Source organism: Salmo salar, chromosome ssa09 (assembly GCF_905237065.1).
Source record: "Salmo salar chromosome ssa09, Ssal_v3.1, whole genome shotgun sequence".
In the NCBI taxonomy this organism is placed as follows: domain Eukaryota; kingdom Metazoa; phylum Chordata; class Actinopteri; order Salmoniformes; family Salmonidae; genus Salmo; species Salmo salar.
The window spans coordinates 118,868,339-118,895,830 of record NC_059450.1 but is presented as its reverse complement, the minus strand read 5'-3'; the positions used below and the strand labels follow the sequence as shown (position 1 = coordinate 118,895,830).

General features: G+C 45.3%; 1 protein-coding gene across 2 annotated transcripts; it reads right to left on the bottom strand.

The window, feature by feature from the left end:
* Window positions 1-525: 525 nt before the first annotated feature.
* On the bottom strand, window positions 526-27,054 carry LOC106612684 (mitochondrial import inner membrane translocase subunit TIM50). 2 transcript variants are annotated; one of them, XM_014214089.2, is made up of 11 exons: window positions 26,768-27,054; window positions 25,548-25,707; window positions 25,179-25,210; window positions 17,208-17,229; window positions 12,287-12,345; window positions 11,154-11,273; window positions 10,152-10,256; window positions 8,889-8,987; window positions 1,865-2,021; window positions 1,681-1,787; window positions 526-1,447 (listed from the first exon to the last, which is right to left on the bottom strand). In XM_014214089.2, exons 1-11 carry the CDS (start codon window positions 27,002-27,004, stop codon window positions 1,349-1,351), a joined length of 1,197 nt encoding a protein of 398 aa, XP_014069564.1. In that variant the 5' UTR covers window positions 27,005-27,054; the 3' UTR covers window positions 526-1,348. The 2 variants fall into 2 exon arrangements, with proteins under 2 accessions (XP_014069564.1, XP_045580352.1); XM_045724396.1 differs by lacking the exon at window positions 17,208-17,229.
* Between the last annotated feature and the right edge of the window lie 438 nt (window positions 27,055-27,492).

The following is a 27,492-nucleotide window of genomic DNA, read 5'->3' as shown; positions in this document are numbered from 1 at the left end:
AAATTCTCAATGTTGGAGGCGGCTTATAACAGAGAAATTACCATTCAATTATCTGGCGACAGTTTTGTTGGACATTGCTGCAGTCAGCATGCTATTTTAACGCTCCCTCAAAACATGAGACATCTGCGGCATTGTGTTTTGTGACAAAACATTTGTGTCCTTTTATTGTCCCCAGCACAAGGTGCACCTATGTAATGATCATGCCGTTTAATCAGCTTCTTGATATGCCACACCTGTCACGTGGATGGATTATCTTGGCAAAGGATAAATGCTCACCAACAGGGATGTAAACAAATTTGTGCACAAAATTTGAGAGAAAAGCTTTTTGTGCGTACGGAACATTTATTGGATCTTTTATTTCAGCTCATGAAACATGGGACCAACACTTTACATGTTGCGTTTATATTTTTGTTCAGTATAGATTCCAGGGTATTTAGAGGAGATTCAACATATTGCCATGAAAACACCTGACTGACGTAGTTCACATGACATGTTTGTTTGTGCCAAATCACACAAGATGCTAGATTTCATATTTTTTTCTTTATTTGGGACGTTGTGAATGGTTCACAAAATGAATCTAATAGAACATTCAACAAGCATATATTCAGACATGTCGATCCATTTTCACTTAGTATGAGTGGCATCAGCCCAATTTCACATGGCTTGATTTGCTGAAAATGTCTCTCCCACTCATTCCTACAGCGCAAGCTCCAGCCTCTGTTGCACAAAGTCCCGTTGGCATCGGCAGTACCTGTCCAAGGCATGACTTCTCATTGGTGGAGATAAGCTTAGAGCGTCTCAGAGTGCAACATGTTTAATATTAATATCCTTTACCCTGACCAGCTCACTCTTAGATATGCACTAAGCAAAACAAATAATTCACTGTTGTTCAAAGCTGATCAAACTCCATTCCAGAGCACCAAATCCAAGTGCATGGGAGTTGCAGATAAGAGCACTGTTCTCTGGTCAGTTCCCTGTATGACCGGCTGGTGGGTAGAAGTGGATGAACTAATGTGGACTGAAACGGTTCAATCAGTAATGTCTAACCACTCAGCACCATTTTGTATACGTCAGTGCCAACACCAGAGCATCTGACATCCAGGAAGTGATGATGTCGCTGGCGACAGAGGTACGAGAATGTTATTTTGGAGCCTTGCTCCTTTCCAGCTCATCCCCCCCAAAGACATGCTTGCGACAGTCAAAAGTCCAGCTGACTGGATGGTCTCTCCTCCCCCACTCCAGAGACACCCGCCGCCCACCCTGCCGAGTGACTGTGGCCTGCCATCCTTTTGGCCTGACACTGTTGGAGGGGTGGGCTGCGATTGGTGGGTGCGAGTGAGAGGGCCACTCACTCTTGTTTGGAACGCCAGAACCTTCCGGCGATTGAGCCCAAGGACATGCCCTGCTTCTTCTGCTTGGTCAGCTCTGCCAACCTCTGTTCTTCTTCCTGTCCCCACACAAACAAAATCTACAGTTAGATCAGTACAATGGACTATTGCTCCAAAGCTCTCGCAAAACAGAAAGGGCATCAAGCTATCAACAGTGAAAAGGTTTTTCCCTACAGAAAATGTCATGTTTGAGGATGAGGACACTCCTCTTATGTTAATAATATTGGTAATGTTAGTGTATTTGTTAGTTGTCATCCATTGCTCCTATACATTGGGTTTGTTTAGACTGTACCTGTGCTAACTGCGCTTGTCTGCGTTTGAAGGCCTCTACGGGGTCATCTTCCAGTGCATAGTTCTCCAGGACGGAGCGGACGTCATCCACTCCACTGAGAGCAATGGCTGCCAAAGAGAAACACGAATGAATAGCGTGTCTGGGATGGAACAGGTTGGTCAACACACACTGACCATACACTTACTCTTGAGAAAATGAGCTAGGTCATAGAGTGTTCGGTCCTCTGAGTTGCCGTCCCATTTCGTCAGAGCCATGCCATTGAAAGGCTGCAGGCTGAAGGCTTCCCTCTTACAGTCTACCACTATCACCTTGGAAGTGTCCCGGTTCAGACACGACACGTCCTACAGGGGGTGGAAGAGTTGAGTTACAAGACACTCTCTGAAGGAATTTATCTAAAGTTTCGATTAAAAAAAAAATCTATGGTAATTGTGACAATTGGAAGAAATACACAAATGGCTTGCAATCATCTTTTTTCATCAATAAATGTAATGTTTGCATATACAAACATTACATTCATTGATGAAAAAAGGTGATTGCAAGCCATTTGGAAAGTATTCAGGCGCCTTGAGTTTATCCCCCCCCAAAATCTGTGTTACGTTACAGCCTTATTCTAAAATTTACTAAAACATTTTTCCCCCTATCAATCTATCTACACACAATAACGACAAAGCGAAACAGGTTTAGACATATTTGCAAATATATTAAAAATAAACAAATACCTTATTTACATAAGCATTCAGACCCTTGATACTCGAAATTGAGCTCAGGTGCATCCTGTTTGCATTGATCGTCTCGAAATGTTTCTACAAATTGGTGTCCACTGGTGATAAATTCAATTGATTGGACAGGATTTGGAAAGGCCGACACACCTGTGTATATAAAAAAAAAGGTCCCACAGTTGACAGTGCATGTCAGAGCAAAAACCAAGCCACGAGGTCGAAGGAACTGTTCGTAGAGCTCCGAGACAGGATTGTCTCGAGGCACAGATCTGGGAAAGCGTACCAAAAACATTTCTGCAACATTGAAGGTCCCCAAGAACACAGAGGCCTCCATTCTAAAATGGAAGAAGTTTGGAACCACCAAGACTTCCTAGAACTGGCTGCCCGGCCAAACTGAGCAATCAGGGGTAGAAGGGCCTTGGTCAGGGAGGTGACCAAGAACCTGATGGTCACTCTGACAGAGCTCCTCTGTGGAGATGGGAGAACCTTCCAGAAGGACAACCATCTTTCAATACTCTACCAAATCAGACAGAAACCACTCCTCAGTAAAAGTCATGACAGCCCGTTAGAGTTTGCCAAAAGGCAGCTAAAGGACTGACCATAAACAAGATTCTCTTGTCTGATGAAACCAAGATTTAACTCTTTGGCCTGAATGCCAAGCATCACGTCTGGAGGAAACCTGGCACTATCCCTACGATGAAGCATGGTGGTGGCAGCATTTGCTGTGGGGATGTTATTTAGCAGCAGGGACTGGGAGACTAGTCAGGATCGAGGGAAAGATGAACGGAGCAAAGTACAGAGAGATCCTTGATGAAGAGCGTTCAGGACCTCGGATTTGGGCGAAGGCTCAACTTCCAACAGCACAACGACCATAAGTACACAGCCAAGACAATGCAGCAGTGGCTTCGCGACAAGTCTCCGAAAGTCCATGAGTCACCCAGCCAAAGCTCGGACTTGAACATCTCTGGAGAACTGAAAATAACTGTGCAGCAACGCTTCTCATTCAAACTGACAGAGATTGAGAGGATCTGCAGAGAAGAATGGGATAAACTCCCCAAATAGACTCGAGGCTGTAATCGGGGGTGCTTCAACAAAGCACTGAGTAAAGGATCTGAATACTTATGTAAATGTCAGTTTTTATACTTTTGCAAAAATTTCTAAAAACCTGTTTTCGCTTTGTCATTATGGGGGTAGTGTGTGTAGTCTGATGAGGGAAATAAACAATTTAATCCATTTTAGAATGAGGCTGTAACAACAAAAATGTGGAATAAGTCAAGGGGTCTGAATACTTTCCGAATGCACTGTACACACATTTGTAGAGGGGAGAACAAACCCACTTCCACTGGCCTGCCCTGTGCAGTCAGTTTCAGTGGTAGACCTGGGGAGCAGATGGAGAGGGACGCTCTCCACCTCACTGAGGTTATCTGGATCCCCCGGAGGTGCCCGCAGTGTGTGTGTGTGTGTGTGTGTGTGTGTCTAGAGGTATAGGAAAGAACCAGCACTCTCAATAAATAATCGGCATCTGCCTTCCTTCTGAAACAGGGCCTAATCCCCAAGAGAATGTGTGTGGATGTGTGTATATTGACTTGTGTGCGTTTCTACATTAGCCCTTGTGTGAGGTGCAGTAACAAGTTTGTGAGTGATGTATTGATGTCTGTGCTTACAGTTGGTCAACCTTTATGATAACTTACTATTTCAGTCAGATAAATATAGTGTGTGTTTGGCACATGTGTAGTTGAGAGTTGGGCTGGTGGGCCGTGTGATGCATACAGTGCTTCAGAAAGTATTCATAACCCTTGACTTATTCCACGTGAGTTACAGCCTAAATTCAAAATGTGTATTTCTCACCCATCAACACAAAATTCCCCATAATGATAAAGTGAAAACATGTTTAGACATTTTTGCAAATGTATTGAAAATGAAATCCAGAAACCCCTTTGCTATGACACTCCAAATTGAGCTCAGGTGTATCCAATTTCCTTTGATCACACTTGATATGTAGCTAACATTTGGGAGTCCACCTGTGGCCAATTCAATTGTTTGGACATGATTTAGAATGAAACACACCTGTCTATATAAGGTCCCACAGTTGACAATGTTAGAGCAGAAACTAGACCATGAAGTCTGAGGAACTGTATGTGGATCTCAGAGAAAGAATGATGACGAGGCATATATTTGGGGAAGGGTAAAAATAAAAGAGACAACAAAAAAAAAAAATCTAGAGTGTTGAAAGTTTCCAAGAGCGCAGTGTTCTCCATCATTGGGAAATAAAAAATAAATAAAATGGAACTACCCAGACTCTGCCTAGAGCTGGCCGTCTGACTAAATTGAGCAACTGGGCAAGAATGACCTTGGTCAGGGAGGTGACCAAGAACCAATGACCACTCTGACAGAACTACAGAGTTCCTTGGCTGAGATGAGAGAACCTGCCAGAAGGACAAATCTCTACAGCACTTCATCTGGGAGAGTGACCAGATGGAAGTCACTCCTGAGAAAAAGGCACGACAACACACCTGGAGTTTGCAAAAAGGAACGTGAAAGACAGATCACAAGCCAAAAGAGTGTGATCTGAGGACACAAAAAATGGTCTGAATGCAAAGCGCTATGTCTGGAGAAAACCAGACACAGCTCATCTTCCCTACCGTGAAGCATGGTTGTGGCATCATCATGCTATGGGGATGCTTTTCAGCGGCAGGTACGGGGCGACTGATAAGGATAGAGGGAACAATAGATGGAGACAAATACAGGAAAATCCTTGATGAGGACCAGCTTCGGATTGCAAACGACCATAGACTGGGGCAAAGATTTATGTTCCAACAGGACAATGACCCCAAGCATACAGCCAAAGTAACACTGGAATGGCTTCAGAACAAGAATGTGATTGTTTAGGCCAGGTCATCTGATGCATCACTCCATCTTTCTCCTTGGTCAAATAGCCCTTACACAGCCTGGAGGATTGTTGGGTCATTGTCCTGTTGAAAAACAAATGAAAGTCCCACTAAGCCCAAACCAGATGGGACGGCGTATCGCTGCAGAATGCTGTGGTAGCCATGCTGGTTAAGTGTGCCTTGAATTCGAAATAAATCAGACAGTGTGGGGGCACTTTGCTGCTCACACTATAACACCACCACCTCCATGCTTTACGGTGGGAAATGCACATGCGCAGATCATCCGTTCACCCACACCACATCTGACAAAGACACAGCGGTTGGAACCAAAAATCTCAAATTTGGACCAGACCAAAGGACAAATTTCCACCCGTCTAATGTCCAAGGCTCATGTTTCTTGGCCCAAGCAAGTCTCTTCTTATTGGTGTCCTTTAGTAGTGGTTTCTTTGCAGCAATTCGACCACGAAGGCCTGATTCACAAAGTCTCCTCTGAACAGTTGATGTTGAGATGTGTCTGTTACTTGAACTCTGTGAAGCATTTCTGAGGCTGGTAACTGTAATGAACTTATACTCTGCAGCAGAGGTAACTGGGTCTTGCATTCCTGTGACAGTCCTCATGAGAGCCAGTTTCATCATAGCGCTTGGTTTTTGTGACTGCACTTGAAGAAACTTTCAAAGTTCTTGAAATGTTCCATATTGACTGACCTTCATGTCTTAAAGTAATGATTGACTGTTTTTTCTCTTTGCTTATTTGAGCTGTTCTTGCCATAATTTGGACTTGGTCTTTTACCAAATAGGGCTAATTTCTGTATACCCCCCTACCTTGTCACAACACAACTGATAGGCTGAAACACAACTTCTTCGGGATCATTGTCCCCTCCACGGGACGGTTGAGCTAACGTAGGCTAATGTGATTAGCATGAGGTTGTAAGTAACAAGAACATTTCCCAGGACATAGATATGTCTGATATTGGCAGAAAGCTTAAATTCTTGTTAATCTAACTGCACTGTCCAATTTAGTGTAGCTATTACAGTGAAAGAATACCATGCTATTGCTTGAGGAGAGTGCACAATTTTGAACATGAAAAGTTATTAATAAACAAATTAGGCACATTTGGGCAGTCTTGACAATTTTTTTAACAGAAATGCAATGGTTCATTGGATCAGTCTAAAACTTTGCACATACACTGATGCCATCTAGTGGCCAAAAAAATACATTATGGCCTCTCTTGCATTTCAAAGATGGTACAAAAATGTTTACAAAAGAACGGTTGTTTTTTTCCTTGAAATGCATTCCAGGTGAGTACCTCATAACGCTGGTTGAGAGAATGCCAAGCTGTCGTCAAGGAAAAGAGTGGCTATTTGAAGAATGTCAAAAAATATTTGTTACTACATGATTCCATATGTGTTTTTATAGTTTTGATGTCTACACTATTATTCTACAATGTAGAAAATAGTAAAAATAAAATAAAAACCCTTGAATGAGTAGATGGACCAAAACTTTTGACCGGTAATATACATTTCTGTATTCCATTTTTCAATAAATAAAAAAAAACATGTTTGTTTTCACTTTATCCCCATAATGACAGTGTGTGTAAATGAGTGCTCTTTTTTAAAATTGAAACCATTTTGAATTCAGGCTGTAAAACATTTGGAATAAGTCAAGGGGTATGAATACTTTCTAAAGGCATTGTAGGGCTCCAGTTTCACAGCCAGCCGTGCTCTGTGATCCCCTAACAAAGCAACAGGCTGTAAGCCAGAGTAGGCATGTGTCCTACCCCCACACTCTCTCACAGGGTGACACACCCCTACCCACATGTTTGGTGTGCAGATAAACACACTGCACTAGTATGACAACTTAAATCTGACTCTCCCGTGGAGAACAGAATGACAATTTGAACTAAAATAAAAAAATAAAAACTGAAACGCTAATTTGGTGTGGCAGTCGAGCACTCAGTCTTTCAACTCCATCCAGTTGGTCCACCTGTGACAGAAGGTCGTGCCCTCCACTAACTGCCCTCTGTCTTCAAGGGTTCCCTCAAAGTTGGACTTGTCATCAACATCAATGGCTGATTCTACCACAGCCTGGTTCTATCACAGTTAATTAGACAGACCGGCCGATAATGTGAGTCGTCAGATAGGCCCGCTGATTTTATTGGCACCTTGCATCTGTGACTCCACATTGTTTGAAAACTTTTTTGGGGAAAAAAAAAATAAAACACCATCGAAATTCACCATTGGACAGACGCCTGGGGCCTCGGGGGACTCGGCTCTCTATTCAGACCTCCCTTTCTCTCGCTCCCTCACTCTCTTTCTGCCTCCCTGTTGCGCTTCAGAGGGCCAGATGGAAGGCGAAGAAGGGGAGAGGAAGGGGGAGGAGAGAGGGGGTGAAGAGAGACAGATATGGGCAGAAGGTCACCAAAGGAAGGGGATGAGGACAGGACACACGTGAATTCAGGTGAGTACACAGGAGGAGATCCTCTATGTAACGTTAGAATCAGGATGACTAAAATCACCAAATAAATACATTCAAGTTCTGTATAGCAGGGGGTAGCAGGTTACCCTCATCAACTCATGTTTCCCGATGAATACGAGTTTTAGTAGTGAGTGATTAACATGGAAAGAACTGACCCCGATGAATAACCCATATCCATGCATCATCACATAGAAAAGGTATACCTATAAAACCTACCCACCACGTCAGCCATACACATCACAACAGCTAGGCCAACGTAGGGACCATAACCACTTTCACTACCAGGCCAAGTTTCCCCATGCATTACAAAAGCACTCCACTGAAACATGGTGATGTAGGCTATCCATGTTACGGTCTGATACAGCCAGTAATATACAAGAATTTAATAGATGCTGGATAGGAGTAAAGCAACAGCAGCCATCTTAGAAAGCATTGCGTTAGAAGTTCCCTCAGATGACAAATTAGGTTAACTTAGTTTAGCAAAGTCATTAACACTGCTGTACTTCAGCCATGCATGGAGACAGACTCTGGCTGTTGGAGAGAGGCAGGCATAAGGTTAATGAGGCCCAGAAGGGGGGGTGGGGGGGGGGAGAGAACCCCCCCTATTGTCAGGGGGCGAGAACGAGAGAAAGAAAGAGGGATGGAGTCGGAGCATAGGAGAATCAATGCTGGAGCAGAAGGCGGCTATGCAGTGGAGACACGGGGGGGTATGGCGCCATTGTGTCGACTGGGTCACAGTGGAAAGGGGAGCACCGGGGGATCTGGGCTGGGGGCTTGGCCCAAGAGGAGCGGGGTTGAAAAGGAGCACACCAACGTCTCAGAGTCTTAAACTCAACGAAAAGTCTTAGATAACAAAGAAACGGAGACAGTGAAAGAGTGAGAGAAAGCGCATACACTGGTCTAGCCAAACTAAAGCAAATCAAACAAACAGGGCATTTGTCTGAACAATGATGGATTTTATACACTAACATGACATTTCTGTTTTAAATTCAGAAATATGGAAAACATTAAATTCACAGAATGCTGTGTTATTGGAGGCTTATGCAGTGTACATTAAACTGTGTGTACACACACACACACACACACGGTGGCCATGGTGGAATGTCAGCCTGATGATTTGTTTACCTTGACGTGATGTCCCTCCACGTAACGCGTGGCGTCCCTGAAGAGGCGGTACATGACAAAGCCCTGGGGATCGATGCTGTCAATCAGAGGGTACGCCGTCTGGTGAGAGAGAAACCGCATCACATCACAACCTCACAGCATTGACATGCTAGATGCTTCTGCATATGCATGATGGCCATCGGTTACATGGCTAGAGTTGGGCTGAGGATTGGGTCAGACCTTTGATTGTTTTGCATGGGGTCTAGCTTCCTGGTTACGACTCATAAAAGCCCACTTAAAATCTCTTCGCATTAGAAAATCTGAAGTAACAGCTTCTCATAGTACTATATGGTTTAGTCAGCACTAATGCAGTGGGTAGGTGGAGAATACGTGTGCCAATGTGAAGCACAGGAAACTTTGATGGGTTAATGATCTGCAGCGTTACAGACAGACTTCAGTTTGACTTGGCAGTCACTGCTGCAGGTCAACACAACACTGACCTTCACCGAGAGAAAACAAAACAGTCCACATCTAAACAAGGGGCCAATTAGACCTTGAGCGGAGCATGGCTCATTTGCATATACATGTCGGCATGAATAAAAGGGGCCTTTGGAGCCCAAAAGGAAACCCATTCTGAATTCGCCTGTCGGCCAAGACGTAGGTTATTAGGACAAACAATAGGGGCGAGGCGTATTGGTGCCAAAACAACAAAAAGTCAAAACGCAACAACACTAGGGATGTTGTTTGAGATCAAGAATCAGTGAGAGTTTGGAGTGGCATAACACATTCAAACGTCATGGATTTGTTTTGAGGTGACCATTAGAACAAATGTCTACAGGGGAATCGAGGTGGTGACAGGTGCAGTCACAACAAACGCTCTAAGCTACACCCAGCGGTAAGAGCGGCCCTGATTGGCTGTGGTGGAGGGAGGCTGTGGCAGGTGGCTGTTAGGTGAGGCAGGCAGGTCTACGCCTTAACCAATCCAAAATGCTTCTTCACTGAAATGTGACATATGGTAGCAGTTAATGATTTGTCCGTTGCGACACCTATAGAATTGCAGTGTTGATTGGCACGAGACAAGTTCAGAAAAAGGTACAAAAGGGTGAGTTGGGGATTTAAGGGAAATTCTGTCTCAAAGAAGACTATGCGTCAACATAGGACTTGCAAAGTTTTACTTGAAACAATGACGGTACAATAACACTGTGACAAGATCTTGTAAAAGTCGTCATTGGCCCGTGCCAGAACAGCGTTCAAACCCTCGTGTTGCAGAGTGATGTCACTCACCATGCCTGTTTCTGCAGTAAAGATCACTATCTCGTAGAGAGGAGCTAGCTGCTGGAACAGGTAGTCGATGCCTGGCCTCTTCTTGAAGCGCCAGCCTGTAGCCAGCTGTGGGGAGAACAAACCAGTCCACTTCACATGCTTAAAGATATACTAACTACTCCCAACTACAATGGGATACGTGTATTATGGCTGGAATACTCACTGAAAGCTATCCACAAAAATAGTCAGTGAATAATCCATTTAAAAATCAGTTTATTATGTTATAGAGCATCTTTTGACAGCCACTATCCAATCCACAAATACCCAGTGAATGATTGACTCAGTTTGTCGTCACGTTATCAAGTGGTATATTCACAGGTACACATTTTTTGCTTTTTCCACGGCCTAAACGGAGCAGCTTATGGCAGATAAGCGTTTGGATGACCTCCTGGGCCACTTGTAGTCTTTTCTTCAGAAATCAAAGCCTGTGCAGGGCCGCCAGGTGGCTGACTGCTGAGGGCTGGTGTCGGGTTACGTCCACACCTCACCTGTCTATGCACGCGCCACTCGTGGGGGGAGTCATAGGGGGAGGGAGCATGATACCACTCAGGTAAGGACGAGTAGGTAGTGTCTCAGGTAGGAGGGTCTCAGCTAGGAGGGGCAGGTGGTGTTAGAGTAGGGGTTGGGACAGGCTTTGAGGGGGCCAGGTGGAAGCCACAGGTAATGGGATGGTCTTTACAGATAGTGGAGGTAAACAGGTGGTGGGCCCCCAGCAACCCACAGGCCAGATGGCCGCCCGCCACACACAGAGGGACGGGGGAGGCCGAGGTAAAATCCTAAGTAAACAAATAAAAAAAACGATTCTATTTATGAATGATTAATGTACAATCAAACCCAAGGAATGAGACGATACATGTTTTATCTTGTTGTGTTCTTGGCTATACTGAGAGAAGGCATCCAGGTCACCCAGCCAGTCACTGGTAGCAGGAGGCCAGGGTGAGGTGCTCGGTGAGAGGTACGTACCGACCACTCGGGGTGCAGCAGGACGTCTGTGAGCTCCAGGACCAGAGTGTAGGGAGGCTGGTAGTAGGGCTCCCTCAGGGGGTCAGGAAGCAGCTTGGGGCTTGTGGGCTCAATGATCATCTGGGAACGCACAGATATGACGTCGTCACACAACTATACAAAAACACGATTCTGCAGTGGGAGGAACAAGTGGCACATCAGAACTATGTGGGTCAATTGACAACAGCCAAGCTCCAATAAAAAAAATAAGTATGCAATTTGTATTTTGTGGTGAACGAGGCCTATCCCTTTAATACTTGAGGTCCTTCATAAGGGTGTTTTTCCTAAGAGTTGAAGTCTAGTCTAATGTCAACATGGTCACAAGCAAGTTGCAGTAAAACACACGGAGGCCATCACTCCCGGCTCGCAGGAGGAGTAAAATTGGAGGGGATTGTATTTGGCTGCTTATGTGGGAATGCAGGCGCGTTAAAAGATGGTCTACTTCCTTATTTAGTTTGTTGGCTCTTAGCTGGCCTCATCACTGCAAACCCCAGAAAACCAGAATCCTATAAGAACCAGCTGCAAGAGGGAGATGGGACGCGTGGAAGAGAGAACTGACATGTTCAAGAGACCAGGGAGGAGAGGGTGTGTGTGTTGTCAATATGCAGGGTGGAAAAAGGGTGGGCGTTCGTGTGTACACACACACACACACGGAGACAGGGGGCTGTTCACGCTCCATTGAAGAGATCAAAGCGCTACGAGGGAGATGGATTTTGGTGGGTGGGTGTGTGGGTGTGTGTGTGTGTGTGTGGGGGGGGGTTTAACTGAACGGCAGCTGCAGGCCCATGCAGAGAGGCCTTCCTGCTCTAAGCAGTCTGGCTGCACCTGCCTCTGCTTCAGTAAAGACAGACAAGCAGCCTAACATGGCTCCCAGTGTAAATATCCCAATCCAGCGGTTAACCCAGGGGTTTAGTGGACAAGGACCTTCTATTCTACCACCCTGAACCAGCCACAGGAGGAAAAGGCTGACTAGATCAGCCACATAGCACATACTACCAACTGTAGAGTGGAGCAATCCACTGATCAGGTTACATTGAACAGCGGGAGTGGCAAAGACCGTTTTAACCGTCTTGTGTTCGTTTATCATCACCCACCTGTCTGTAGTCTTGGAAATACTTCAACGTCCTTCTCAACTGCTGGATAACCGGTGCGTCTGTAAGAGAGATCAGCTATAAACAGTGTGGAGTGAGCATCGTTTCTCAACACGCTATACTCAAGACTGAACACTGAGCCTAAGGGGAGTTGTGGTGCATGCATGTATAGGACATAGGAGTTATTGAGCATCTCAAGCCAACTCCGGTGTTGGTAGACTGTACATAGCTGTAGTCCTAATGAATTACATTTTTAAAAAGGGGGCAATCAGCAGTTTCTACATACACGGAACCAAAATATAAAATATGTAAAGTGTTGGTCCCATGTACTGACATTTTTTTTTTTAATCAAAGAAATGTTCCATACACACAAAAAGCTTATTTCTCTGAAATTTGGTGCACAAATTTGTTTACATCCCTGTTAGTGAGCATTTCTCCTTTGCCAAGATAATCCACCCAACTGACAGATGTGGCATATCAAGAAGCTGACTAGACAGCATGATCATTACACAAGTGCACCTTGAACTGGGGACAATAAAAGGCCACTAAAATGTGCATTTGTCACACAACACAATGCCACAGATGTCTCAAGTTGAGGGAGCGTGCAGTTGGCATGCTGATTGCAGGAATGTCCACCAGAGCTGTTTCTAGAGAATTGAAAGTTAATTTCTCTGCCATAAGCCACCTCCAACTTCGTTTTAGAGAATTTGGCAGTATGTCCAACCGGCCTCACAACTGCAGACCACATGTGGACGAGCGGTTTGCTGATGTCAATGTTGTGAACAGAGTGTCCCATGATGGCAAGTGGGGTTATGGTATTGGCATGCATAAGCTATGGACAAGAACACAATAGCATTTGATCAATGGCAATTTGAATGCACAAAAATACAGTGACGAGATCCTGGGGCCCATTTCTTTAAAGTATCTGTTACCAACAGATGTTTATTTATTTATTTAACTAGGCAAGTCAGTTAAGAACAAATTCTTATTTACAATGACGACCTACACTGGCCAAACCCAGACAACGCTGGGCCAGTTCTGCGCCACCCTATGGGACTTCCAATCACAGCCGGTTGTGATACAGCCTGGATTCGAACCAGGGTGTCTGTAGTGACGCGTCTAGCATGGAGATGCAGTGCCTTAGACCGCTGCACCACTCGGGAGCCCAGGGGGTGTTACCCAGTCATGTGAAATCCAAACATTAGGGCATAATGAATTTATTTAAAATTGACTGATTTCCTCATATGAACTGAAACTCAGTAAAAGTCTGAAATCGTTGCGTTTATATTTGTTCAGTATACATTTAGACAAATTAATATATACCCATTGATTATTGAAGAATATAACAAATACGTCATGAGCTTAGTTCAGTCATTTCCCATCAGCATCTAAAATAAGCTTGTTTTACTCCAATGTTTGTAAACAAAATCTAAAACATGGTTAAAACTATGTTTTGAGGCTATCATTTTAATATCATGGATGGTTAGTCCTCGCATCCATAGCTGAATTTGAGAGTGGTTCAATTTCTCCAGCTTTTTAAACGAACCAGGGAGACCGCTTTATTGTTTCTACAGCTGATTGCCGCTTTAAGAAAGGCATCTCTGTAGGGGACCACAGCATTGGTCCCAACAGATAACATCTCAGCAATTTGATGGCAGATGCTCCTAGGCTAGTTCTCCACTCAGCTAAAGCATGCAGCCAGGGGCCTCTGGGATGTGTAGTCCTTTGGGACAGAGACGGAGTGAGAGAGATGGAGTGGCTCTCTATGGGCCTATAGCATCCGGACAGTGTGTATAACCAGGCAGGCCCCTCTGGGTCCCCCAGCCGAGTAATAGCAGGCCTGGGAGTGGGTGAGCTGGTGAAACACCCCCTACCCCTCCGGCCTGCCTGCGTATGTGTGTTTTATAAGGCCTGGGCGGAACATACTCTTCCAGAGAGCGTGGGACTGTGACCGGCCCTGTTGACAAACCTCTCCCCTGGGAAAGCAGAGCCAAGCCAGGCTGGGGGTGGGTGGTGATCGTTACAACCCCCTGGAGAGGGACGGGGGTTGCCGAGGAGTGTGTATGCATGCGAGTATGTGTGCACAAAATGTGTAATACGTTCGTGTCTGTGCGCGTGCCCCTGTGTTTGTGCCTCAGAGTCACTGTGAGGATAGGACGGATCAAGGCACGCTTTTATGGTAATAAAAGGGGCTGGGGGTTGGTAGTGGTGGGATGAGATTGAAAGGAGGATGACAGGTAAAGGATGGTGACGAGATTAATGTGTCAGCCAGGCCACAGTGGGTCCTCCAATGATGTGAGAGGTGGGGAAGCTACCTCTAAGGGGCAAAGGATCTAGCCATATAGTCAGGGACATAGGCATTCCATTTTCTCCATTGGTAACTGTTGGATGTCACTATGACTGTGATCACATTAACTCCCATTATGGCAAAAACAGTTGGGACTGACATCGACTCTGAAAGGAAGACCGTTACAAACTAAAAAAACAAAGGCTCCCAGAAAAGAAGGCTTTGACAAGCAGCACTCTGGTCAGGCAGCCTCTTGTCCTAACCTTGTTTGCCAGTGTAAGAGAGGGAGGCCATTGCGGCCAGTGGAAAGGCTACGTTGCTCTCGGAAGGGATGTCCATTTAAACAGGCAAGAAGTAGGGAGGGAACAAGGGAGGAAAGGAGGAAGGGCGAGAAAGATCGATGGCCGTGCCTCCGGACACAACAAAGGCCTCCTTTAATCCACGACCGGGGGGGCATATGCTCCGCTAGTTTGCTTAAGGCCATTATTACTCAATTGCCTTTCTTCTCCCTGTTCTGTTTTATTTTTTGGGGGGGGGGGGCTCTTGCTTTTCTTTTATGGCCCGCGCTGTCAATCGCTTCTTTCTTGGGCCGTGACAAACAGTCGGCCGACCTCGCTCTTTGCGGTGGGGCTCTATTAGAGTATCTGTTCAGGGACATAGGCTATTGGTTGGGCCGGTAGGTGTAGGAGGCAGGCTGGATTGGTTAGTTTGTTTGTTTCTCTTTGCGGTGGGGCTCTATTAGAGTATCTGTTCAGGGACATAGGCTATTGGTTGGGCGTCGGATTGTTTTCTTGTGGGGCTCTATTAGAGTATCTGTTCAGGGACATAGGCTATTGGTTGGGCCGGTAGGTGTTTGTTTGGAGCACTGGTGGTCTCTATCCTCCTAGGGGCTGTAAGTCTGTCAGAGTGAGCAAACATGGAGGTCGTACAGAACGGCCCCTCATCAACTCAAAGCCAAATACCGGCTCTGAGGATCCTAGCTGCAGGATACTAACTGGGACACATGGGACGATGAATGATGTGATAAAATGGACCGAAAGAGATGTCTTCCAAATCTTGATACGCCTCCAAAAATTACAAGTCAGTTATTTAAGCCTAATAATAGTGCTTGAAGAGAAATGCATTTTCTCTCCCTCTAAAACATCTGGTGTGTGTGTACTGATTGATTCCATACTGCATCAAGACCGTTTAATAGACCCACAGTACACACTAGAAAGCAACAACTTCCAACCTCAGTGAGTACTTTAAAAGCAGTCCTGCACTTGTTACACCCCAGTGTGACCTCAACAGCATGGTCTTTGGGGAGGTCATCACCACCACAGCGTCCAACGCTCCTCCTCAGCATAACGCCCCTGGCTCTGAATACCATCACTTGGCATGGCGACACAGATCTGGCGAGCACGCCTGACCTCGTCGCCCCAGGTCCCTGAGGACCCATCCAGCAGAGGCGTCCAGGCTGCCCCCCACCCCAATCCCCTCCACTAGCCTTCTGCCACTTGGGGTGGAGGGGCGCGTGGGCAGGGGGCTCAAATGCTCCCTCTACGCTCCCCCGTGGGCCCCTTAGACCATCAATGGCCTTCATTAGGGGTATTGAACACTGTGGGTGCATCAGGGCTGGCCAATAACAGCAGCAGCCGAAGCAGCACTCTGGACACTGACGGAAATAAAGGGATGGAGCAGCAGTGCCAGATAGAGACAGGACTTTGGGGAGCGTGACAGCGTGAAGAATTAATGAAGCAATTATTGGTATAACAGGGTGATTGTTATGCGTTTATAAAATCAACACTTCTGGAAAGGGCCACAGCTGTCCCCGGCATTAGCATAGCTTTGAAGCAGGGAGGGGAGGCACCTCGCGACTCAGTCCCCCTGCTCTGTCATTTCAACAGCAGAGCCAGTCCTAGGAGAACACTACACATTCCCTCTGAGCTCCACACTGGCCAAACGTGCACTCAGAGGGGAGAGAGAGGATGTCAATCAAAATACCAATGAAACACACACAGCTAGGACTACAAATCTATTGGGGAAACCAATGGGTTTTAATACTATTAAATTAAAAATGGAGAGAAACAATCAAATGGCCAATTTCCTGTGTCGGTCTGATCATGAGGCCCTTTTCACCAGGTTGTCAGCCTGGCAGTTTATAGGGATGACTGAGAGGCATATGGGGCTGACGGCAGAACAGGCAAGCCGGGGCTCATCTGGACCACTGTCAGTGAATGGGTGGTCAAGTTGTAAAAGTGGTATGGATATGTTAGGTATTAGAATGCTAGAGGTCTGCCTGAGGGTGCAAACAAACAGCACCTCAACATCACTCCTTTTTATTGAGAAATCTAAGGTGAACCTAAATGAGGCGAAGACTTCACAAGTTAACCACCAACAGCTGTCTGAACCTTGTTATTCCATGTTTACGTAGCCTTTGCATCAGCTATAAAAGATTACATCAGTTATGTGAATCGAGATCCATTTACAGCCCAGGACCAGATTTATGGGAAGGCAGAGGTGTGCCAAAAGCCTCGGAGACCAAGGGGGCATTAATAAAACACTTCTCTAAGCTAACTCAACTTTGAGAAAAGAAAACCTCTCCAAAATACCATAGGGACTCAGTCGTTGAGGAAACAAAAAAGGAAAACAACTCACCGTTATCAAACTCATCTGGAATCTGTAAAAGACAGAAGGAAGGTGAGAAATAGTCCACTTCACAGGCTTGTGTATGCCAGGTCAGTGTCAGATGGTACTGTTGACAGAACTTGACATGAATTACACTATGGCCTAATGCACAAGGTAAATAACGTGACATTTTGTGGTTGTGTTGACGTTCAAATGTCAGTGTCAGCCAATTCAGCTGTTGGTGTTTAGGTCCAAATAGCCACGATACCTCTCAAATACTACAGAATATTCCTTTATTGAAGTCGATAGCCTTCCAGGTTAGTTAGCATTTCATCTCTCTATGCATCAACACCAGGGCTAGGCAAATAGATTCAGACGCAGGTTGATTTCTCAGCGCAAATGGTCGAGGGAGCCACTCACGTTCTACTCTCCACACAGATGCTGGGCTGTCCAGGCATTGTGCACTGTGTCGTAGTGTCCAGTATATATTTTTTTATTTAACTAGGCAAGTCCGTTAAGAACAAATTCTTATTTACAATGGACGGCCTAACCCGGACGACGCTGGGCCAACTGTGTGCCGCCCGATCATGGCCGGTTGTGATACAGCCTGGAATCAAACCAGGGTCTGTAGTGACACCTCTAGCACTGAGATTCAGTGCCTTAGACCGCTGCCCCACTCAGGAACCCTGTTGCTTGTCTCTGTGCATTACGTGCTGTCATGCCTACGTGTTAGACCTGGCCCCTCCCTCGCGGTGACACTCTCACCAGCCCACCAATTCATCTCTCAGCTGATGAATATTCAGCTGCATCTGCCAGCAGGTCCCTGGCCCGGCCCACCTGGGGGTCTGCCTGCCCAAGACAGGCAGGAAGGCAGACAGAGAGAGCCAGCCGGGGGCCGAGTGGGACACCACATGCTGCACGCTTGGGCCACTACATGGGAACCGAGGGGGTAGGCTGGAGCTGTTTCATCCCCCTCAACACCCCTCCCTCCCTATCAAGGCTGTCCTGAGTGTGTTGCAGTGGTTGAAGAGACACTGCTCAACTACGCTCTCTGCTGCCTGTGCATGGTTATGAACTTTCCTTATATAACGTAGATCATTTGATCAGTGACAGTTCACTGTGATGGTCATTACTGCGTTGGGGTAGGCCGACACATCTAGCACAGATTCAGTGCTAGAGCTGTCACTACAGACCCTGGTTCGATTCCAGTCTATCACAACTGGCCGTGATCGGGCTGCGCACAATTGGCCCAGCGTCATCTGGGTTAGGGTTTGGCCTGGCTAGGACCCCATGTCCCTTAATGTTGATGTGGTTGATACTGACAAGAAGCACATGGCTGAGCTCTTTAAATCAGCACTTTATTAAGTCAGGATTCCTATTGGTCTCAGCCATGCCTCCTTGCCCATCCAACATTTCCTCATCTCCCACCCCTTCTAATGCGACTATCCCCGATGCTTCTCCCTCTTTTCCCCTGCCCCGCTACAAAGTTCCTCCTTGCAGGAAGTCACTGAGTCTGAGGTGCTAAAGGAGCTCCTTAAACTTGACCCCAAAAAAACATCTGGGTCAGATGGTTTAGACCCTTTCTTTAAGGTTGCTGCCCCTACCATCGCCAAGCCCCTCTCCTTTCTGGGGAGGTTCCCATTGCTTGGAAGGCAGCCACAGTTCGTCCTTTATTTAAAGGGGAGATCAAGCCTATCCTAACTGTTATAGGCCAATTTCTATTCTGCCCCGTTTATCAAAAGTGTTGGAAAAACATGTCAATAATCATCTGACTGGCTTTCTTATGTCTATAGTAATCTCTGGTATGCAATCTGGTTTCCTCTCAGGTTATGGACGCTTCACTGCAACCTTAAAGGTCCTCAATGATGTCACCATTGCCCTTGATTCTAAGCAATGTCGTGCTGCTATTTGTATTGACTTGGCAAAGCTTTTGATACGGTAGACTATTCCATTCTTGTGGGCCGGCTAAGGAGTATTGGTGTCTGAGGGGTCTTCGCCCTGGTTTGCTAACTACACCTCAGAGTGCAGTGTATAAAGTCAGAAAATCTGCCGTCTCAGCCACAGCCTGTCACCAAGGGAGTATCCCAAGGCTCAATCCTAGGCCCCCCGATCTTCTCAATTTACATCACCAACATAGCTTAGGCAGTAGGAATTTCTCTCATCCATTTATATGCAGATGATACAGTCTTATACTCAGCTGGCCCCTCCCAGGATTTTGTGTTAAATGCTCTACAACAAGGCTTTCTAAGTGTCGAACAAGCTTTCTCTGCCCTTTACCTTGTTTTGAACACCTCCAAAACAAAGGTCATGTGGTTTTGTAAGAAGAATGCCCCTCTCCCACAGGTGTCATTACTACCTCTGAGGGTTTAGACCTTGAGGACCTCATAGAAGTACTTGGGAGTATGGCTAGACGGTGCACTGTCCTCTCAGCACATATCAAAGCTGCAGAATAAAGTTAAATCTAGACTTGGTTTCCTCTATCGTAATCGCTCCTCTTTCACCCCAGCTGCCAAACTAACCCTGATTCAGATGACCATCCTACCCATGCTAGATTACGGAGAAGTAATTTATAGATCGGCAGGTAAGGGTGCTCTCGAGCGGCTAGATGTTCTTTACCATTCGGCCATCAGATTTGCCACCAACGCTCCTTATAGGACACATCACAGCGCTCTATTCTCCTCTGTAAACTGGTATCTCTTTATTCCCGTTGCAAGACCCACTGGTTGATACTTGTTTAGAAAACCCTCTTAGACCTCACTCCCCCTTATCTGAGATATCTACTACAACCCTCATCTACTGCAGCCCTCATCCTCCACATACAACATCCGTTCTGCCAGTCACATTCTGTTAAATGTCCCCAAAGCACACACATCCCTGGGTCGCTCTTCTCAGTTCGCTGCAGCTAGCGACTGGAACGAGCTGCAACAAAAACACTCAAACTGGACAGTTTCTCTCTTCTTCCAAAGACTCAATCACAGACAGACAGTTGTGGCTGCTTTGTGTGATGTATTGTTGTCTCTACCTTCTTGACCTTTGTGCTGTTGACTGTGCCCAATAATGTTTGTACCATGTTGTTGTGTTGTGACCAAGCTGTGTTGTCATGTGTTGCTGCCTTGCTATGTTGTCTTAGGTCTCGTGTGTTGTGTTGTCTCTCTTGTTGTGATGTGTTTTGTCCTATATTTATATTGTATTTAGTTATTTATTTTAATCCCAGGCCCCCGTCCTCGCAGGAGGCCTTTTGGTAAATAAGAATGTGTTCTTAAGTGACTCGCCTAGTTAAATAAAGGTTAAATTAACAAAAGATAACAGCTGATAAAGCACACTGCCTATCAGATTAGTTTCATAATGTGCCAGATAAACCTGTATATTAGGGCAAAGGTAAGGGGATGGGCCAGTGTGGCTCTTTAAGGAGAATGAAATAGGCCTAGAGTTGTTTTAAGAGGCTCGCCCCCAGATTCCAAGGTTGGCTGCTGACAGAATTTTTGGAATGCGACGGAAACGGATCTCCTTCAGCGCCGTTTGCGTAGACTATGTAGAGCCCTTAAGATGTACTTTGCTGGCAGACAACCTTGGAATCGGGTGCTATCCTCTTAGAAAACACTAGACATCTCAGTCGGAGATAAGCTTATCCTTAGAAAAGGCAGGCAGGTAAATGACTGAGTCGTATCAACCCCTATGTCGGTATTGTCTAGTACAGTGTCCAGCATCTCCGGTCTCCTTTCCTAAACCAATAGTGTCACGTAAGCTAGTCAGGGTTCAGGAAATGTGTTGAAATTGATGAAAAAAATAATGAATTAATTGATCTTATTTCAGTGCCCTGTCTCATATAATTTTCCTAATTAATTTAATTGCATGATAGTCATGGTTAATCTCAAAAAGCTAAATATGGAACTATAAAACACAATCTTGCTAGAACAGATTGGTTTAATGGGCAAAACATCGCTCTCAAGAACCACTTCTTATAACACAGAGCAGTGAATTAACTTATAACAAGACTTGGGTCTTCCAAATTGGACTTTCAGAGGAAGTTGACAGGGTACGAGGTGTGCGAATGCTCATTTAGGGGTAATTCACACCTCGACACAACAATGGGGCAGAGGCCCGGGAGATCAGGGGCAGGCCCTGTTCCCAAACCAGCTACAGGATGGCCATGGGAACTCTCACCAAACAGAGGTGGCCACTCATTGCTCTGAGAGATGAAAATAGTTCCCACACTGATAGCCGTGTACAATATGGATGCATGAGAACATAGACCCTCACAGCAACACACTGGTGAGGGGCAAATCCCATTATAAGAGATGTTGCTCTAGCTAGTGAAATGAATGAGAATTGGTTGTCACTACCAAGTTCCAAAATGCACTCATCTGTTATGGAAATGCAGCACAACCTAGTCCAACCTCTAGAGCTGTGGTCACCAAGTCATGATCACTTTTGCAATCAAAAAGCAAGCAGAGATCTACTGCTCAGAATTATATATATATATATATATTTTTTTTTTTTTAAACATGACTTAACATGAACCTAATAAAAACAGTTCTGTAGGCATGAGATTTGTGCAGTAGGCCTAATACATTGCAGCATAGTGGCTATATGCCTGGCCTACCAATATTGTTCATTTTAGACCATATTATATTTCAAAACTCAAGCTTTGATAAAGTAGATTAGTTGGTGTAGCACTTGCGAGGCACAGCTGAGGATAAATTGAAATCAGCAAATAATTTGCTGGACTGATGGTACCTGCAGCTGATGGTCATGGTGCTTTCAAGACAACTGGGAACTCTTAAAAATAAAAAAATCCTAGGTCAAATCAGGACGTCTGTGATCTTCAGGTCGGAAAGTCAGAGCTCTAGAAAGACGTGAGTTTCAAACTTGAAATTCCAAGGTTGATGACCGTTCCAAAAGATTTTCCCCCAGTCGGATCTTGTTTTTTCCCCGGAGTACCCAGTTGTCTTGAATGCACTGAAGTGGGAGATTTGCGACTTCCCAGTTGTTTTGAACATGGCATTAGTCTAAGCAGAGGTAGACTGACCAGAGAGAGGGGACACCGTCTTCCACCTGATGGCGAAACTCGAATCGCACCACATCAGCCTCATGCACAAATTCACGTTCCTATGACCGGAGAAAGTGAAATATTCCTCGATATTAAAAGACACGACGAGCTACCCTTGTAGTAGGGTCAAACACTTTTATGTTTTGTAATAGTGTTGAACAAAAACAGTGTTGACAGTGCTGAATAAAAACTTAGACATGAACTCGCTCATTAAAACAGCAGCTCTTTGCTGTATTTGACACTCTGGTCATTGGCCTCGACTAACAGGGATCCTAATCATTTTTACTTATTTATTTTATACAAGGAATGCCTTGAAGAACGTGAATGACCGGTTGGTGACCACTGCCCTGGAATGACAAAATTGTTCTCATATTCCAGGATAATAGTTTAATCTAATTTGAACAGGGGAAAAAGGGAGCCAAACAGAACCCAATCGAAATTCTACTTGACCGACGAGAAGGCTTTAGAGATACTGATGTCACTCAGTGCAAAAATGAGTACCTCCTTATTTTATCCCCCCAGAAACTCAGTGTAGATGACTAGTCATGCTTTTACTAGCATGTTCAGCCTTAGAACCTTGAGGCAACTGCATTAATTGAAAGACAAAAATATGCTGTTGTACAAGTCTGGCCTTGAAATGTAGCTGCATTAATCTAGCCTTTGCACTCTAACATCGGACAGGTGTTCCAGACATTAGGCTCCTCTGGTACCTGACAGGAAGCCATAGAGATGAGAACAGGATCTAGCTCCTTTTCTCACAGTGACACCCAAACACCTCAAATGAACACAGCTTCTCCAGTCTGAGGGGAACAAGTGTGGGATCCAGCACGCAGAGGCCTGGCACACTCCACTCACAGCAGCCTAACAAGTGTGCCCACAAGTGCCCTTTGAAGTGGGTGATGGGTGAGAAGTGTACTCTTTTAAGTGCCCACCTACCCAAAGTTCCAAACCCAGAGCTCTAACCACTGGCAGAGGGCCACAACTCACAGCAGCCTAACAAGTGTGCCTTTTAAGTGGGAACAAGCTTCAACTGTAAAGTGAACAGCAGGGCATCAGAAGTGAAATAAGTGTGCTCTTTGAAGTGCCCTATTCCCACTGACACAGACCACAATCTCCTGAGAAGTGTGCCCTTTGGTGACTTAGTCTCACTTAAGGCAGGACATGATGGGCAACACTTCATGAGGAAGTGTGCCAGAGCTGTAGAACCAAAGACCAGGATATCATCTGGCCAAACAGGACCAAATCCAAAGCGACCACAACCTAAGACTTGGCTGTAGAGCTACTGATGTCACACAGGCAGAATGAACACCCCATTTCCTCCCCACAGAAACTCAAGGGTAGATGACTAGTCAAGTTCACTACCATGATCAGCCTTAGAACCTACTGATGAATGCAACGCCCAAATATGCTGATGTACAAGATTGCCTTGGTATGCAACTGTCTTAATCTACCTTAGGACTATTCCATTGGACAGGTAGGCCAGACGTTCACGTTAGGCTCTTCTGGTTCCTGAGAGGAAGCCATAGAGATGAGAACAGGGTCCAGCTCCTTTTCTCACAGTGACACCCAAAGACCGCCAACTGACACAGCTCCTCCAGTCTGAGGGGAACAAGTGTGGGATCCAGCACGCAGAGGCCTGGCACACTCCACTCACAGCAGCCTGACAAGTGTGCCCTTTGAAGTAAGATAAGTGTGCTTTTTCAAGTGCACACCTTCCCAAACCCTCACCTCTAACCTGTGGCAGAAGGCCACACATCACGTAAGGCCTACATCCCTCAAATCACAGCAGCCTGAGAAATGTGCCCTTTGATGTGGCCACAGGTATTTAACTATGAAAGACCAAACTAGGGTCTTGGTGATGTAGTGAGCCAAAAGAAGTGTCCATGTTCCCAAACCCACAGCTCTAACCCCTTGCAAATATCACAGTTACCTGAGACATGTGCCCTTCGGAGGACGTTGCCCCCAATCCTGTTCTCATTCCACACAACCTGGCTAAACAAATGCCACTGAAAAATACACAGTGACCACAAGAATCATCTCAGCCAACTACAGCATGTTCACCTTGCGACAGGCTCCTTTGGTGGCTTTTGGATTATATTTTACCCTCTTATTATGGGTGTAACTTATAGTAAAATTGTGATACATTGCTGTAAGCACAAAAAAACCTTAATATTAGGTAAGTAGCCAGTCATCTCATGTACTATAATAAGGTTTTCATTCAAAAAGTGTTGAGTAAATGGACATCATTCACTCAGAGATCGACAATTCACATCATGAAGGCTGAGCCTTGGAAAGGTGTTCCAGACATTAGGCTCCTCTGGTACCTGACAGGAAGCCATTGAGATGAGAACAGGATCTAGCTCCTTTTCTCACAGTGACAACCAATCACCTCAAATGAACACAGCTTCTCCAGTCTGAGGGGAACAAGTGTGGGATCCAGCACGCAGAGGCCTGGCACACTCCACTCACAGCAGCCTAACAAGTGTGCCCTTTGAAGTGAGAGAAGTGTGCTTTTTCAAATGCCCACCTTCCCAACCCCATACCTTCAACCCATGGCAGTTAGCAGACTATTTACAGTAAGCTGACAAGTGTGCCCTTTGAAGTGGACAACAGGACCACACCTGAAAGTTTAAAGAAGTGTGCTCTTTGAAGCAGCCACCTTCCCAGACTCACACCTCTCGTCCCTGATGTGCCTTGTGGGAAACAATTCACACCGCAAGCACTAGCTTGAACCAATTAACGAGCTACATGGGATCTACCAGAGAAGTGTGATGAGTGTCACTTGAAGTAACCACCTTTCATTTTGCACACTTTAAAACCCACTGGCACAAGCCAGTCTGCTTAGAAGTTTTACAGAAATTCATCTGGCAATCTTTCACCTCTACTTTCAATAATTGGTCCTACAAGGCAATAAACCACAAGCACCGAAACATGTTTTCATTAAAACATACCGTGTTTCCTTGTTCATCCACTGAATTGCTACCTGTAGACAGGGAGAAAAACATTACTTATGATAATATTACACATCTATTTTCTTTGAAAAAACATGCACATTTATTGCATTACATGCATCAGATGCCATGCATTCACAATTCAAATGACTTCTGAAAAGCATATGGCACCGCAGTGTCAAGCGTTTCAGAAAAGAGAGACTCGTGAAACATTCAACCATTCCTTTTGACAAATATTCCACCGAGCAAGGAGAGGGGGTCCCAAATCACTCCACTATCTTCAGCATGACCTTCACTATGGCTGCTGGTTCAGTGTCAGCCCTTGACACGCTGCTGCTCTGACAGAGTGGAGGGAACAGGCGGACTCACCAAATACGTACACCATGCCGACCGCACCACCTATCCCCATCAGGCCTGCTAACCGCATCACCATCTTCTTGGCATAGGCTGTGTTCTCCTTCTGTTTCTTGTCCTCTCCCTGGTCCCGCTTCTGCTCCGAGTCCCCATCCCCTTCTGGAGGGGGCTGGCCCTGTCAAAGCAAATAGCCAGATCTGATTCCTTTTTACTTCCTCACACAAGTCAGCTTGACATTATATTGGGAATACATAGCTATAATACAGAATAGCTTGGAAAATAAGGAATTTAAGTATTTTAAAGGGAAATGAGATCAGGTGCACACACACACAGATAGGTAGTGCCAAATCAATAAAAAACTAACTCAGTGATGTAAGACAGGGGTCATAGATTCAAAAGATTGGGATTCAATTTAAAGTAAAATATCCTGCACTGTTATTAAACTGTGACAATAAGATTAATGAGCGTCTGCAGGAAATGCATTGGGGGCGGAGGGTCTACCTGACCTTCAAAAATCTCGAAAAACCTTGACAGATAATGTTACCATATATATAATGTAATGTTAGCCTTGACGTGTAAATAAATAAATAAGACGGTGGGAGTATAAGTGCTAGCTAGCTGGATATCTAGGTAAAGCTAGTTATCTACTTGGCTAGGGGATGAATCCACTACCTCCTTGGTAGCTGGCTGGCTAGTACATCTCCTGGAATATGCCTCGGTGTGTGACATGTGAAAGTAAGCTAACAAGTTACGTAACACTAACTCACTGGCAATTGATAAAAGATATGCAGCTAGCTAACTAGCGAATTATTCCGGCGAGTAGCAAAGACACTAGGCTAGCTAGCTGACTGACTGACAGGGTCCGTGCTATCTGGGATCCTCCAGACGTCACTACCCAATTGAAGGTGAAATGCAAATGGATTAGCTAAGGGTTAGGGTATGGTCAAGGAACCTGGATTGCACTGACCTGGATGACAGACTAGCCTAGCTCAACGTGCTAATCGGACGAGTTCATATATTCAGCCACATAATAGGGTGTAAATGGAAAAATGTCGTGAGAGACCCGGAGGTTCAACAAACTGGAAATGACAACATGAAAACCAAACCAGCTGATTTATTGAATGTCTCTTTGGTTTTTCTGTAGCCTTGGATGATAAAATTGTGGCTGTCTAGCTAACATTACCCAACCAGGCAGGGGGAATGTCAGTTAACGTCACCTAGCCTGCTTGACTCACCTGACTCTTCTGTTGCTGCTTAAGCCTCTCTTGCAAGATTGCTTGAGCGAGTCCACCTGTAGCACTGCCCTCTCCTGTTGGCTTCTCCGTGGAAAGTGCCCGAATCAAGTCCACCACTGCAGGGGTTGAACCACGTCTGCTCCAGTTCCTGAGCGTGAGGAGGCCCCTACTCGCCCGGACACACATGGGGAACATCGACGTCGCCGACATCTTGAATGGGAAAGAGCCGGTGACCATAGCGCGAGTGAAAAGGACAAAGGCGCCTGATTGGCTTATGTTGCTCTGAGCAACATCCATAAGGTGCAATAAAAATCGTTAAAGGTCATGTGGAACAAAATAGGGCGGTACTTACAGCTTTTCTCCAATCGAAACAAAGATTTCATTGACCTTCGAATGCACCCCAAAATGTCCATCATTACTGATGGCAATGCCCAAAGTATGTTAAAAATATATCACCTGCCCTGTAGGTTTTTACTGTAGCCTAATACACACAACTTCGACCAGTCTAAATTGTATAAAATTCATTTGGTATTTTATAAGACATGGCAAACTTAGTTTGCACTGATTTGTCTTTCAAATGTTAAACTTTTAGGCCCCTATGATGTAATAAATTATGATTTTCATAGAGCATAGCAACAATCATTATCATAATTTCATCCTTTCATGTTGGTTATTTTGCTTTTCTATATCTAATATTAATGACCACTAGAGGGTAGCCATAACAA